Consider the following 15,422-nt stretch of genomic DNA (forward strand, 5'->3'; position numbering starts at 1 on the left):
CCTTTGGGTCCTTCAGTGACCTCCCCTTGGCTTCTTAAGCGTTAAATTTTGAGCTATGATGCCCTTTTCAAACTAAACTATTCAATGTAATCTTCAATACAAAATTAAAGCACTTTCCCTTTAATTTGGCAATAGTATTTCAATGTTGCCGAAAAAAGAGCATAGAATATGCAAATTTTCGTGAAACTTCCATTACATAACGAACCCTCATTGGCTTTTGCAAAAAAAAAATAGATAATTTCGCGCCTCAATGCTGGTGCAGAATAAAAGAAAAAAAAATGTTGAGATGGAGAACTTTTGTGAGACAAAGTCTAAAAGATGATTTCAATGGGCCCCGCGTTGGCTTCTTTTGTCGCATAATCACGCTAATTGTGCTGCAGTACCAGGGCGAGTGCAACTACTGAAATTTGCGGCAAAAGTGACCTTCCTCCAATCTCAAGATTGCACAATATATGTATTATCTTCTAACGGCTCTGGAAAAACTCCAAACAGACAATATTCTCGCGGGGCTTGTGGGAAAACATTGAAAAGGCCTGAATGGGAGAATCTGACTGAGAATGAATTTCCACCACACGCGTGGTCTTTTTGAGTGTTTCTAATCACCCCGACATTCCCAAGTTGTTGGTGTATTCGTGGAAATTTGTTTGTACCTTTTTCCATATATGATATAGGTAGACAATAAATGATAAGTTTTTGTGGGTATGTTGCCGTTTGTTCTTGCATGAGGAGTCAGAGTGAGATGGCGAATTAACATAAATATATAATGTATATGCATGGAAAAGGAGTTAACAATTGCTACCCGCATTTGTGCTGCAAAAAGTACCTACTGCTGGGAAATTCGTCGTCAGTACGTGCTGGTGATCCGTGACCGACGGACAGTTAAATCCTCGATAGTTCCTGACCCGCGTGAGTGACTTGTGGGTTGTGCAGTGAATAGAAGTGAAGTGAGAATGAGGGGATTTATCAGTGCAGGTGCAGTGATTTTTTTCGTGCTTCTTTGTGACCCAATTACCACAGTGGGTGAACCAACACCCAAACCACAGTTGGATTTACCACCCCTGCCACCGGGAACGAGTACAACAGAACAACCACAACCCCCACCTGTCCCAGCTCCTGCAGGTGATCCCACCATCTTACCAAATAGCTATGCTGGAGAACCCGATGAGGAGGGTAGATCGTCACGAGACTACGACAGCGATCGTAGTCAGAGATACGGTCCACCCTATGAAAGTGATGATGCATACTACCGCGATCGAAATCGATATGGCGATCGGGTAAGTGATTAGCACGCGATCCTCAGTTGAAGGACGATCATCATTCATTCATTCGCATATTTTATTTAATTAACAATTTCTCAGCTGAATTTTTCTTATTCAGCTGCCATTCAAAAAAAAAAAGATGAAGATGATCTATCCGAAGAAATTCATTAATGATCACATTAATTACCGCATGAAAAGATCTGCGATCTGTGATCATCAGTTGGCAATTTATTTTTCATTAAAATATTATTAATTTGATTTTTCTCAGCCCTACGATGAAAATTACGACACACCTGTAAAGTACAGCAAGGATGATGATCGTTACTATAACTATCGCGGTCAGGGAGGATATCCAGGAGCAGGGCCGTACAATAATGATGATGAACGTTACTACAACAGTCGGGGACGCTATCCAAACCCTAATCCCTACAGCAATGACGACGATCGTTACTACAAAACAAATCCATACAATGATGATCGCTATAGGGATGATCGCTACAATGACGATCGCTACAGAGATGATCGCTACAGAGACGATCGTTACAGGGATGATCGTTATAGGGATGATCGTTACCGAGATGATCGCTACAGAGATGATCGCTACGGAAACGACGGCTACAACCGGTACGATGATCCTGAGCGAAAGTACCAAGCTGCCAATGATCGTCTAAGTCGCTATTTGGCTGAAATTGATCAAAAAAGCTCCGATGAGTGCTTCCACAATGTTGCAGCGCAGTGGAACTTCGAGACAAACGTCAATGAGGCGTCGCAATTGGAAGCAGTAAGTTTGTGTCGCACACGTATGACATTGACATGAAAAATTGCAAATTGAGAGTTCATTGTTTGTACAACCCCACCCTATGTGTGATCTGTGGGAGCCATTGTGTGTCTGCGTGCACAAGAATAAAACAATGTCTTATGCGTTTTCAGATATTTCTCATATTTTATTTAAAAAAAAATATTACTTTCTGTAGCTCACCGCCCAGCAGCGCTATTCTGAATTTCAACGTGCCATTTGGGACAGGATGCGATTTGTGGATAGAAGTACAATTTTCGATGATCACCTCTATCGTCAAGTCAATCTTATGAGTATCATTGGGGCTAGTGCTCTGCCACCAGATCAACTTGATCGGGTAATGAAGAATTTTTAGCTGCGATCATTTATTTTTTGGTGATCATGCAGTTTTTATGATCATTTAATTTTTTTCGAGATCATTTAAAATATTTTTTGATCATTTAATTTGAGATCATTTTAAATTCTTAAATGATCATTTAATATTTTGGATGATCATATGGAATGGATCACTAATTATTACAAAAAAATTCTTTTAAATAATTTGTGATCATTCAAATTTTTAATTTTTTTTTAGCAATAATTTAAAATTTTTCGCGATATTCTTTTATATTTTTGTGATCTTCTAATAAGTATTTCTTTTTTTTATAAAAAGAAAAATATAATTTTATAAATATCAAAGATCATGAAAGTTTAGCGATCATAAAAGTTGACCACTGCATGAATTTGGACAAGTTTTCAAAAATAAAGAAAACTCAAGAATTTTTCTAATCAGAATCAATCTTTTTAATAAAAAGAAATAATAAAATCAATATAAATTTATTTATTTTTGGTGTTGTAGGATTAATCCTACCGTCCGTTGGCTGACGCAATCGGAAGGATTAATCCTACAACACCAAAAACATTTAATTCCGTCAGAATCAACTTAAGTAAATTTATTTACACAATAAAGAAAAATATTTTTCCGAAATTTAAGACAAAAAAAAGAAAAAGGATAAGCTACATATCCACGAAGGGAGAATAAAAGATGGCGACGGGAGGAAACATTCAAAGCGTCATGCTCAATGAAATAATGCACATGCTCAATGAAATTGCTACCAAAAATGAAGAATACTTCAAGGCACTTAATATAAGACTAGAGCTTAAAGAACTTAAGGCCAAGGTTGTTGCCTTTTTGATAAATTCATTGAGGCGGAGAAGTTCCCGATCTCTTTTGGAGGATCTTGAGGAATTCGAAACAAAAATGAAAGAGTCTTCGAGGTTAATTATTAAAGCTGCCATCAGAAAGGTCGTGAAGAAGGGTTATAAGGGATGTATCATGGTGGTCATACACCCCCATGTCCAACAGGAACTAAATTTTAAGAGTGTCCAAGAAAAGGGAGACTTGTCGAAATACGAGGTAGTGAAATATACTATTAAACACGCCGAGGTGACTCAGCAGGAGGCTGCGAAGGAGAGCGCAGGAGGATCGGATTTACCAAAAAAAGAATTACGCGAAAAAGACGGGAAGAAGAGGAAGTGAACGAGAGTAATCCAATTATCTCTCTCAGCTCAAAAATTTCAATAATTTTTGTGGCGATCTCATAGGGTTTTTTCTCACAAAAGTTTTTAATATAAATATTTATAATAATAAATGAAAAGATCATTATTTTGCATGATCAAAAGTATGATCTCTAAGTGATCTTCATTACAAATATTTATTAAATGAATAATGATCATGATCTTTAGTGTCTTAAATTCATCCAGTGGAAATAAAGTAATATTTAAATTCTCGCGATCGCGATCTTTTCTTTAGTAATTTCTCTTCTTTTCATGGATCTTTTGAATTTATCAAATTCAGTTATATTTTTTCTTGCAAAAATTTCACTTTTCGGCAAAACATTAACCAGTCACGGAATAATTGGTTGATTTTGATAAACCTGAAAGTTTTGGAAAGAAAATTAATGTTAACTTTCATTAAAGTCCAAAATCAAAAAATCCATCAACTATTTATCTATTTTTATCCAATTCCATGAATTTAAAAGAATTATTTTTTTTAAACTTGAACGCTTTTCAAAGTAAAATAGCTTGCATGTTTGATTTTTATTAATAAATTTTTTTTATTTAATTTTAGTACAATCGCTTGATTAATGATATGTTGGTGATCTACAACGGGGCATCAATTTGCGCGTATGAGCAACCCTTCCACTGTGGATTACGCCTTCAGCCTGAATTGAAAGAAATAATGGCCAAGAGTAGAGACTGGGATGAATTGACGTGGACATGGCTTGAATGGCGACGAAAATCCGGGAGAATAATGCGAGAACTCTTTGAGCAGCTCGTTGATCTCACAAATGAAGCTGCCAGATACAACAGTAGGGATTTTTCCTTCTCAGAAAATGAACTTTTTTAATAAAATGTCTTCATTGCAGACTTTACGAATGGAGAGGACTACTGGAGTTTCCCATTTGAATCTCCATCCTTTAGGGGTGAAATGGAGCAAGTGTGGAATGAAGTTCTTCCTCTTTACGAAATGATTCATGCCTACACGAGGAGGAAGCTGAGGGAATTCTATGGGCCAGATAAGATTAACAGGAATGCTCCAATTCCTGACCATGTGCTGGGCAATATGTACGGGCAGAGTTGGTCTAATATTTTGGATGTTATTATCCCCTATCCTGGACGGAGTTTCCTCGAAGTGACCCCTGCAATGAATGCTCAGGGATACACTCCCCTCGTGATGTTCCAACTTGCAGAGGAGTTCTTTGTCTCACTCAACATGACGCCCCTTCCGCCACAATTCTGGATTAATTCCCTCCTTGAGGAGCCTCCAGATCGGCCGGTGCTGTGTCAACCATCAGCTTGGGATTTCTGCAATGGACAAGACTACAGGATAAAAATGTGCACGACTGTCACGCACAAGGACTTGATCACGGCTCATCATGAAATGGCGCACATTCAGTATTTCTACAACTACAGGCATTTGCCGAAAGTTTTCCGCGATGGAGCTAATCCAGGTAAACGCAAAGCAAAGAAAAAATCTCGTAAAAAAAAGCTCAAAGCTCTTTTTATTTGTTTTTTTCTTTGTACTAAAGACCCAGTTTATGTGTTGAATCATATTTTCTCACTTTCAAATGAGCTACCAACCTTTTTTTCTCGCCGCTTGATCATCTCAAACAGCTTTTGGGTGTAATGAACTGACTGTAAGATCCATAAAAGCCACATTTGAGATATGATCGGTTTTTTTTCCTGATACATTTTCTTATCTGACGATCTTCAAATCATTATTCAATTTATCGCGGAAATGATTTAGACTTTCATTGCGCAATGAGATAATTTACACCTCAGCCTATTTGAGGCACATTTGCTGCTGTAACAACTTTTTGTTGTTGTTGAAACTATTTTAAAGAAAAAATAGAAGTAACAAATATTTTAAAAAGTTCGGGAAAAATTATTGAAATTATTATGCGTAGAAATAATTTCTTTTTTTTCTCTCTTGGAATAACGATTAACCGCATTGATGGTGTTTGGTTCAAGAACTTCCCTAGTGATCTCCATCTAAGAGAATCAACGCAATATATGTGGAAGTAGGCTTACAGCCAAAGCCACCCAATTAGAGGCTACAAAACGCCTTTACCGGTCGCTGCACTTCCATGCGCCAAATGAGGCGCACAGACATAGCAAATGAGAGTGAAAGTTTACCATAATATTGCGTGCGTTTCTCGTGTCTTTTTGAAGGTTTCCACGAGGCGGTGGGAGATGCAATTGGTCTATCGGTATCCACACCACGGCATCTCCAAACACTGGGCTTGGTGCACAAATCCGTCGATGACACAGCGCATGACATTAACTTCCTCTTTGCCCTGGCAATGGACAAAGTGGTCTTCCTGCCCTTCGCCTTGGCCCTCGAAGCGTGGCGGTATGATATTTTCAGCAAGAAAATCTCCAAGGAGCAGTACAATTGTCACTGGTGGCTTCTCCGGGAGCAGTATGGTGGCATTAAACCACCTGTGCTGCGATCTGAATTGGATTTTGATCCAGGTTCCAAGTATCACGTCCCAGCAAACATTCCGTATTCCAGGTGAGTCTATTTTCTTTTTTATTTAATTATTTTTCATATGATCCACATAAGTGATCTTTTGGAAAAACAAAGATCACGATCCTTTTAGAAAAATTGTCAAAAAATTTAATTAATTTTCATTTAATTATTTCTCTAATGTGATCTTCGCTTATCTTGTAAAGAACGATCGCGATCTTTTCACAAAGAAAATTGTCAAATTTACCGGTTAACTGTTACGAATATTTTAGCCATTCTTTAGCGATCTTTTAAGATCAACACTCACCGTTATTAAAATTTTACAAAATGCTTAACAAGATCTGTTGTCAAGATTCAACATCAACTTCCGGCTTTAGAGAATTTTTACCGGAAATTTATATAAATGCAAGGCGATCTCTTAATTGATCGAGGATGATCTTCAAGTATAAAATTTTCTTCGGTTGGGAATTATTCTTTGTGCTATGAAAAAAATCAAATTAGTTAGATTTTTATGAGATCTTTAATTGATCCTCTAGCTAATAAGGACAAAATGTGATCTTAAAATTCAATCTTCAGCCGATCCTTTCCTTCAAGGTTCATGCAAAATGTGATCTTCAAATGATCCTCCCACTAAAGACTAATACAAAAGCCGATCTTCAAACTCAAGTGATCCTTTCACTCAAAATGCGATCATTAGTCGATCCACCTTCCCTTCAAGGGCAATGTAAATTATGATCCTCCCACTAAAAATAACCACAAAATGCGATTTCTACTTTGCCAGAGATAACAAATGAGAAAAAGTAATCTTACACTGAATTAGTTGCACTCCCTCTGCGATCTTTGGTGCAACAGGTATGCACAACCAGCTGATTTTTCAGTGCTTCGGTCAAGGCTCATTCCTTCGCTGACCAGGCAGTGTGCAAAGAAATTGAGAAAACAACCCGCAACAGAGAGCCATGTACTGCCAATCTCTTGTGCAATATGACTTTGTTTGGCGCTGAGAAATGAGCAAAAATATGATTTTTTTTCGCAACATAATCTCCCCATTATGAGGAAATCCCACCTGAGTGGTGCACGGCGCTAAGATGATCAATTTGGTGAGAAATTATCCCAAATCCACCGAGACGTTTTGTTACGTAGGTTTAAGGAGAAAAAAAATAATATTAAAGTGCAATCCTTTAAGACGGAAATTGGCTCGATCACCTTTTTTTGTTGATTGCAATTAAATGTGAAATAGCCAATAGCACGATCGGGGGAAAAAAGCACAAGAGGGGCAATTAATTAAAAGGTGTGCAGAGTGTGGTTTGAAGTCAATTTGGCGATGGTTTGTTGATGTGGTGTGAGCTCAATGGGAATTTCTTAATGTCTTTCAATCATTATATTATGTTATGCCGTGTATGGTGAATTGATGGATATAAATTCCACTCAGTTGGAAATAACAATATGCAAATATATTGGAAGAAAAAAGAAATAATTCATCTTTTGCTGTTGAATTTTTTGGTTTAAATTCTTTCACTTTTGTAAAGTCAAACGAGAGTGATCGAGAGTGATCGTACAGATTGCTCGCGATCTTCAACCAATCAATATACTCTCTCACAAAGTCAATGAAGAAAGTACAAAAGCATAAAATATTCTCATAAATAGATGAAGGGATTATGCAATATAAAATTCTCTTCACACTCTCTCACATGGAGGGACGACACCCAGTTTCAACAGCTAATTGCATGCCGATTGCACAATTACTGCAATTGCGATCGCGATCATTCATGTGAACATGAACTTATGCGGCGAAATGATGTGTCTTCCCTCACACGCGGTGATCACTGGAGCGCGTGGTTTTTATGTGTGCGGGATTCGCAAAATGGCACACAAAAGCCCATCGCGGCGTCTCATTTTAAATATGCGGTTACGTGAAATTTTAGAAATTCAACCCATTCGCTCGATCGCGAGAGAGAGACCTCATGCAACGAGGAAGTGTTTGTGTTGCACTTTTATTTTCTTTTTTGAAATGAAAAGGAGAGAAAGATATCTACATAAAAGCACATTCAACGTCCAACGTTGCAACGACGACGCTGCTGGTATTACGAAACGGGGCAATCACAAAATACAATCATTTTTCATCATTTTAAAATAATAAAAAAATTATATGTTGCTGCACTTAATTCTTGGATAGATTAATTGCAATTTGCAATGCATTGTGATTCAAAAAATTTGATTAATAGTTGGTTAGGTGCTCAAGTCCCTTTATGGAATGATTTTTGAGCAATAGATGGCACGACAATCTACGTATAAAAATTAAAAATGCTCATAGATGTCGTTAGTTTTCAAATAAGAATTTTTAAATGTATAAATCTCCTCTTCGTGAACAAAGAATCAATTTTCCTGAAGAATTCTTTCTAGAATTGCTAGAAAATAAAATCTCGAAGCAGTCGCCATCTATTGTTAAAACTCCACCAGCCATTTTGGCAAATGAAAAGCATAGTTTTTTTTTGGTATTTTCAGCGTCTTGTTTTATTACAAAAAACAAAATACTATTTTATAGTAACTATTATACAAAAAAACAGTTTTACAAATTATTTTTCTTTACACAAAAAAGTGGACTTGTTTCTTCGCTTTTGCAGCACACAGTCGATGGTTGTACGCGAAATTCGAACGAAAGATGGTCTCGATGATCAATTAAATAGGTACTGAGGTGTGGAGAGGCGATGTATGCGAAGGCAGGGGAGGTATGTGGGGGTGGGGGGTTGATGAAGAAGACAAGTTGACAAAATCACAATTGTTTGATAGCGCCTTAATGGTGCGATCCGAAGTCATGGTGTCCATGTTCTTGATGTTCATAGCCACCGGACAGACCGTGATCCTCGAAACCTTGATGATCACCGCCAAAGTCTCCACCATGTCCTCCGAGGTCCCCACCGTGACCTCCGAAATCACCACCGTGCCCACCGAGATCTCCACCGTGTCCTCCGAAGTCGAGGGTGTGGTCTGAGAGGTGGGAAGACAGTCCATGACCACCATCTTCGTGGTGATGATGATGCTCCTCATGGTGCACGGGCACATGGATCTTCACGGGGTAGGGCACATGCTTGGTGTGCACAACAGGGACGTGCTTTTCAATGTGCACGGGCACGGGGCGCTCAACGGGCACCTTGACGGGGTAGGGCACGGTCTTCTCAACTGGGTAGGGGATGTGCTTCTCAACTGGGTAAGGATGGGGCACGGGTACCTTAACATGAACTGGCACAGGCTTCTCAATGTGAACGGGGACTGGTCGGTCAACGGGCACATGAACTGGGTATGGGACCTTCTTCACAACTGGATATGGGACAGGCTTCTCAACGTGCACAGGCACGGGCTTGGGCACATGAACAGGCACTGGGCGATCAACGTGCACCTTCACGGGCACATGGATGATCTTCTCAACTGGGTAGGGCTTGGGGACGTGCACGGGCACCTTGACGGGGTAGTGGACCTTCTTCTCAACTGGGTATGGAGCTGGCACGGGCACCTTGACTGGAACATGGACCTTCTTCTCCACAGGGTATGGCTGTGGCACGAAGACCTTCACAGGCACTGGGCGATCAACGTGCACATGAACTGGGTATGGGACCTTCTTCTCCACTGGGTAGGGTTGGGGCACCTTGTATGGTACTTTGACGATTTCCTTGACTGGGTAGTGGACCACCTTCTCCACTGGGTAGGGATGGGGAACAGGAACCTTCACTGGCACTGGCACATGCTTCTCCACTGGTACGGGGATGTGCTTGGTGACGGGATATGGGACGGGGACCTTCTTCACCACTGTGATGGTCTTCTCGTGATGATGATGGGATTCATGGCCACCGAAATCGTGGCCACCGTCGCTGTAGCCACCAAAGTCGTGGCCACCATCGAAGCCGCCGTGGCTACCGAAATCACCGCCAAAGTCATGGGATCCATAGCCAGACCCAAAGCCATGCAGACCGCGCTTGTCCTGCTTCTTCTCAGCAGCACTCTCTGCAGGCTTGCTGTCCGCCTCCGTCACCTTCTTTGCATCCTCGGCATGGGCCAAGAGCACCAGGGCACAGAGACACGCGATACCCTATTTTGTTGAATTGAACAACAAAATGGAGAAGAAGAAAAAAAGAAAACAAGCAATTAGAACAAAAGACTTCAACGCACGCATAAGCGACGAACACTTCCTCGCGAAATTTATTCTTCCGATCACACAATATGAATTTTTAAAAGCTCTCCACCACAAAAGGCCATTCACACTTTATTATTTTCCTTTCTTTTTTTTCGCACACTCCAAAATACAAAAAACACGGGATAATCTTTTACTCTCTCTCGAAGTAAATTAATTAATAAAAATGTAATTCACTCAATGGGCAAAACACAACATCTCCCTTTCACTCGCGTCCTGATTTTTTTTCTGTAGGTACTTTGTTCACAAATAAGCGCGAAAAAATCCACAATCCTAATTTTGAATTTAAGAAAAAAAAAAAGGAAAAACTCACCAAAAGTCTCATAGTAGGAGAATTAATCCGTTTTGTGTGCCGTGTGTGAAACCAGCAAGTTCACTGATGGTGCCTCAATGGATGTCTTCGACTTTTATACGACGGTGGGCAAACCATGAGCAGCTCAGTTCCACTCCAAGCAACACACACCACTTTCCCCAATTCTCTCACCACACACATTTCCCTCTTCTGTTTGAATATTAGACACTGATCGACATCAATCATTCGGGGCTGCCCCTTCTTAAAGGCTATGTGTATGTATGCTACTTTATGCTGTTTTAGCCTTCATCGAGACAATTGGGCAAATTTCTGGATGTCCCTTTGGGGAAAACTTTCTTGTAATTTGTGCACAAAAAGCCATTTCTTTGGCGTTTTCGTGCAAAAAAAAGAGAACTCACTGCAAAATCCATAAAGTGCCACATTGCACAATATCCCTTGTCTTAATTAACACCTGTTGTTTAGACAATGTGCTGCTATAACATATATACCTACATAAACTCATTAATTTCCTCGCATTTATGCCTCACTTGCACTGGCTTGACAAAAATCCCCGCCAAATGGGGCTAATGCAAAAATTTTGGGCAAAAAAAAAACTTTTTAAGAATAATTTTTAATTTTGAGGAAAAATAAAATTTCAATTAAATTTTAATCAAAATAAATCAATAAAAAATCAATAAATTTTTCTAGGAAATAAAATATGAAAATTTGGTGATTATTTTCACTGTTTTATGAGATTTATTAATTAAAAATTTCCAGAGTTTAAATTACGCTTCATTCAATTTTAATTTGTAGGCATTAAAATTGAAAACGGCTCTGTGAGATGGTGTAAAAGGAGTTTATTCACTGTTGTTTAGTTCATCTTTCTTGTTTATGTAATAATTCTTTTAAAAGTGGAATAATGAAAAAATCCTTTACGTTCAATTTTTAATTGTGTTTTTAAATTAAATTATTTATTAATAAACATTTTATTTATTTATTTATTTATTTATTTGAAATTATATATTATGAAAATTTAATTTAATAATACAAAATTATTTAGAAGATTTTTTCTTAAAATGATTTTTCAGTGCTTGAGGAATTTCTTTGAAGTGGGCGGTTGATTTTGTCAAAAGTTTTTTTCTTTTCTTTCCTTTCTTTCTTGAAAGTTGTTGTAAGATTTTGACAGTTAAGCTTTTTAAATATTTTTTTTATTGTTCTTTAAGAAAAAAAAACAAAAAATTTGCTTCCCTAGAAAACTTTCAGAAAGGTCTTTAAAGATTTCTAGAATAGTTTTTTTTTTCATTTACTATACGATTAAAGGGAGAAACAAACTGTCCAAATATTGAAAATATTTTTCAGTAAATACCACAAATCTTGCAATTCCCTTATTTCAAGAAATGAATAAAAAAGATTTGTAAGAGAATCGACTTTAAGCTCTCAAGATCTTTTAAGAATAATTTTAAAAGGAACCTCTCATTACCAAAATGGAAGATTCTTTTATTCCTTTCACAAAATATTCTTTCACTTCAAGTTTTATCACAAAGATATAATTTTTTGATGCCTTCTTTTGTAGAAGAAAAAATACATAAATAAAACATAGATTTAGTTTTTTCGTGCTGAAATATCTAAATTCCATCTAGATAATGGCATTGAATGAATTTTGCAGATTTTCTCCACATGCGCACAAGAGAGGGTCAACAGACAAATTTCATATTTGAGACATCTAAAGCAATTATTTTTGGTTATATTACAAAACTACATAACTTTACAAAGAAAAAATTAAATCTTCTCCATATGAGTGAGTATACCTTTTAAAATTTTTATTCCTCAATGCCTCAATTATGAAGACATTGCCCCGCATTGTCCAATTGGAAAGTGCATAAAAAATGATTGAATGACTTTTGAGAGCAATTTTTGGTGGATTAAATCCACAACTGAAAAAAATCTTCCTTTTGGAGCATGTGTGGCTCATTAACAATTTAATGTGTCCATAGCATGAAGACATATTTTGTGGCAATGTTTTTTCGTGTGTGAAATGTGCAAAAAAAAAGTAAATAGCGGAAATAGACGTGTGGATAGCCCGTGTTCACATGAAGATGATTCACTCTTTCTGTCTAACAAGACACCTCTCTATATGCTAATACACACCTCACCGCATCTGTTTTTATTCCCATTATGCCATTGGACTTGTCTCTCGTGCATATATAGCATCAAAATGCACCGCCATTGATGAGAAAAAATTATCCTACAATTGCTATATATGTTTGTATGTAATTTGCAGACACTCACACTCCACATTTCCATATTAAATATGCGATTAATAGCGGCATTTGTCTTATCAAATTGCCCTGCAAGGTGGGAAAAATGTAGTGGGAAGAAGAATTGTTGAATGATGCTCAAAGAAGTGGGAGGAATAGCAAAAAAACAACATCAAAATATTTATTGCAAAGTGAAAGAAAAATTATGTGCAGACGAAGATTAATAATAATATAAAGTAATATTAAAAGAAAAATCGTGCAAGACGTTCTTCGCGGTGTTGTGACTTTTCTTTGCATAACAGCGCGCGTTGAATGAAAACGAAAAAATCCACATTAAAAAAAAATAGTGAAAAAAGAGGCTTTTCCTGAATTAGGAAATTCATCATGATGGTACACATTTTTGTGATTCATTCAATACTCAAGCATGGATTGCCATTATATTTTCCATCACACCGCCAGTTGCAGTCACTTTAACTTCATTAAAAGTCTCTATTAGACAGCATTGTTACCGCTTGTGCTTTTCTTAATTATATTAAATATCTCTTATGTAACCGTCAAATGCAATAAAATTTCATATTTTATCCACCAACCAATATTATGCTGCGAAAACAGGGACAATCGCGGAAAATGCTTCGTTTCTAGGTTTTTTTGAAAATTATTTTTAAATTAAATAAAATCTAAAAGAATAATTAAAGAAATGGAGAAAGGGGTTTTTGTGAAATTATAATAAGAAGATTCCTTAAGAAATAGTTAAGGGAGACTGGGGTCATTTTGCATCATTTTCAGTGTAGAAAAAAAAAGGGAAAAAATCTTGAAACATCACCCGAAATGTTCAGTCAATTCAGAATTTCCATTAAAAAGAAAAAGAAAACAAAAATATTTCTTGGCTAAGAACTAGATTATAGCAATTAAAAAACATAGTACGTAAAAGAAATGTCAAACGTTAGAAAAAACGCTAAACTTTAAAAAAAACTTTGAAAGCCAAAAAAAAAACAAGTGTATAAACATGAGTCTAACAATAGAAGAAAAAACTACAAATTTAAGAAAAGAAATGTCAAACGTTAGAAAAAATAAGCTTTACATCTTTAAAAATTAGGCAAGTGTTTGAAAAAAATAACCAAATTCTAGAAATGAAACGTTACACATTTTAAAGTTAACTTCAAACATTAGAAAAAACATCAAACATCAGAAAAGAATTTTCAAATGTTAGAGAAAAAATTTCTAACGTTAGATTTTTTACAAACAAACTGCTAAAAACTTCGAATTTGAATACAACAACTTTAATATAGTTTTTAGAAATCTCTTAGTTTGTTCTTAATACATCTTTAGCGTTCTTTAAATTACTAAAAAAAAAAAGCAAGAATTTGTTAACTAAAATCATTTCCATGACTTTTCTAACTCTCTGGACCAATAGAATGGTTTTTAAAGGTCTCAATATTTCTCTAAAAGAAAATAATTTTGCCCCATCTTCCCCTAAAATAGTTCCAACTACAAATTCTCACACAAACCCTGTTTAAAAATTTATATATTATTTACAACGTGGGGAGTGTATTTTGCAAGATTGTACGCCATGGTGGTGCTTCAAAAGTGTGTGCAACACAATATTGTAGTTATTTCAAATAATGTATATAATTTACCGAACTAACCGTGAAGACAGACAATTAAGCGATCTTCGGCTGATAGGAAAAAGAACTTCAATGACATTTCAATGAGAAAACCCTTTTTTTATTGAGAAATGCATTTTATTTTTATTTAATTCTTTTCTCTAAATTTCTCCCCCTGAAGCGCGCAATAAAGTGGGTGGTTCCGATAGAAAAAAAAAGTTGCAGCATAACACCACGCAAATGCCACAAAATGCAAGCACAAAAAATAATATTTAGAGGACATGGGGCAAAAAATGAAACACATTTCTTGCGCACACGGTAAATGGTAAAAAAAAATACAACAATATAAAAAGAGTTTCATTTCTGGGGTGATGCAACATCAATTTTTTTTCTTTTACTTCGCCAAATCCCCTTTCGTCTCAGTTGAATAACAAAATTATGTTCATCTTAATCGCTTACAAGATGAGATGAATTTATAATTTAGATCATATTTCTGTCGATCAACGCTTTGAGCATCATCCGGCACAAGGTGAAAAAAAAAGCAACAAGAGAGGAACTAATTGGACCTCAATGGGAAGCTTATGAGGCATGTGAAGCATTTCCCCGTGGAGGCGCCAGGTAAAAGCTTACGTGCTGCTTGTGCTTTTTCCTCAATACCGTCGTGAATGTTGTGCGTAAGAGAATTTAGCTTCTTCTTAGTCGATCTTCTATATAAGGGCTTAAAAAGGTGCAAAGTAAGTGACGCGTGGCATTAAATGTTTTGAGAAAATCTCAACGCGATTCTCTCTGCTTAATTATTATGCTTTTTATTACAGCATTAATGCTAGGCCGAAGAAGTTGGTGGATTAGTACACAAATTAATCTCATTTTAATATTTTTAAAAAATATGTTTTTGCGGCTTTCTCCTAAATAGAGACCTGACTACATTATGTACAAAAAGTCGTGCATTATATGCATGTATATGGCGCATAACATTATGAGATAGTGCCAAAAGAAGTGGACAGATTTACGACAACTC

The 15,422-nt window shown here is 36.8% G+C and overlaps 3 protein-coding genes across 3 annotated transcripts in view; 2 read left to right on the forward strand and 1 right to left on the reverse strand.

Annotated features, from left to right (window-relative positions):
* Positions 1 to 773: 773 nt before the first annotated feature.
* On the forward strand, positions 774 to 2,410 carry LOC129791277 (uncharacterized protein DDB_G0284459-like). The gene is made up of 4 exons (XM_055829348.1): positions 774 to 906; positions 1,018 to 1,274; positions 1,528 to 2,040; positions 2,234 to 2,410. The coding sequence occupies exons 1-4, from the start codon at positions 774 to 776 to the stop codon at positions 2,408 to 2,410; spliced, it is 1,080 nt and encodes a 359-aa protein (XP_055685323.1).
* A 1,769-nt stretch (positions 2,411 to 4,179) lies between these two features.
* LOC129790546 (angiotensin-converting enzyme-like) overlaps positions 4,180 to 15,422 on the forward strand; it is a 51,857-nt gene continuing 40,614 nt past the window's right edge. Inside the window, exons 1-3 of the mRNA XM_055828104.1 lie at positions 4,180 to 4,406; positions 4,464 to 5,048; positions 5,770 to 6,112. Coding sequence (XP_055684079.1) covers positions 4,187 to 4,406; positions 4,464 to 5,048; positions 5,770 to 6,112 — 1,148 coding nt within the window. The 5' untranslated portion in view covers positions 4,180 to 4,186. The remainder of the gene's footprint in view (positions 4,407 to 4,463; positions 5,049 to 5,769; positions 6,113 to 15,422) is intronic.
* LOC129790555 (uncharacterized) lies at positions 8,550 to 10,739 on the reverse strand. Its single transcript, XM_055828114.1, has 2 exons — positions 10,564 to 10,739; positions 8,550 to 10,148 (listed from the first exon to the last, which is right to left on the reverse strand). The coding sequence occupies exons 1-2, from the start codon at positions 10,573 to 10,575 to the stop codon at positions 8,859 to 8,861; spliced, it is 1,302 nt and encodes a 433-aa protein (XP_055684089.1). The 5' UTR covers positions 10,576 to 10,739; the 3' UTR covers positions 8,550 to 8,858.

The sequence above is a fragment of the Lutzomyia longipalpis genome, chromosome 2 (genome assembly GCF_024334085.1).
Source record: "Lutzomyia longipalpis isolate SR_M1_2022 chromosome 2, ASM2433408v1".
In the NCBI taxonomy this organism is placed as follows: Eukaryota; Metazoa; Arthropoda; class Insecta; order Diptera; family Psychodidae; genus Lutzomyia; species Lutzomyia longipalpis.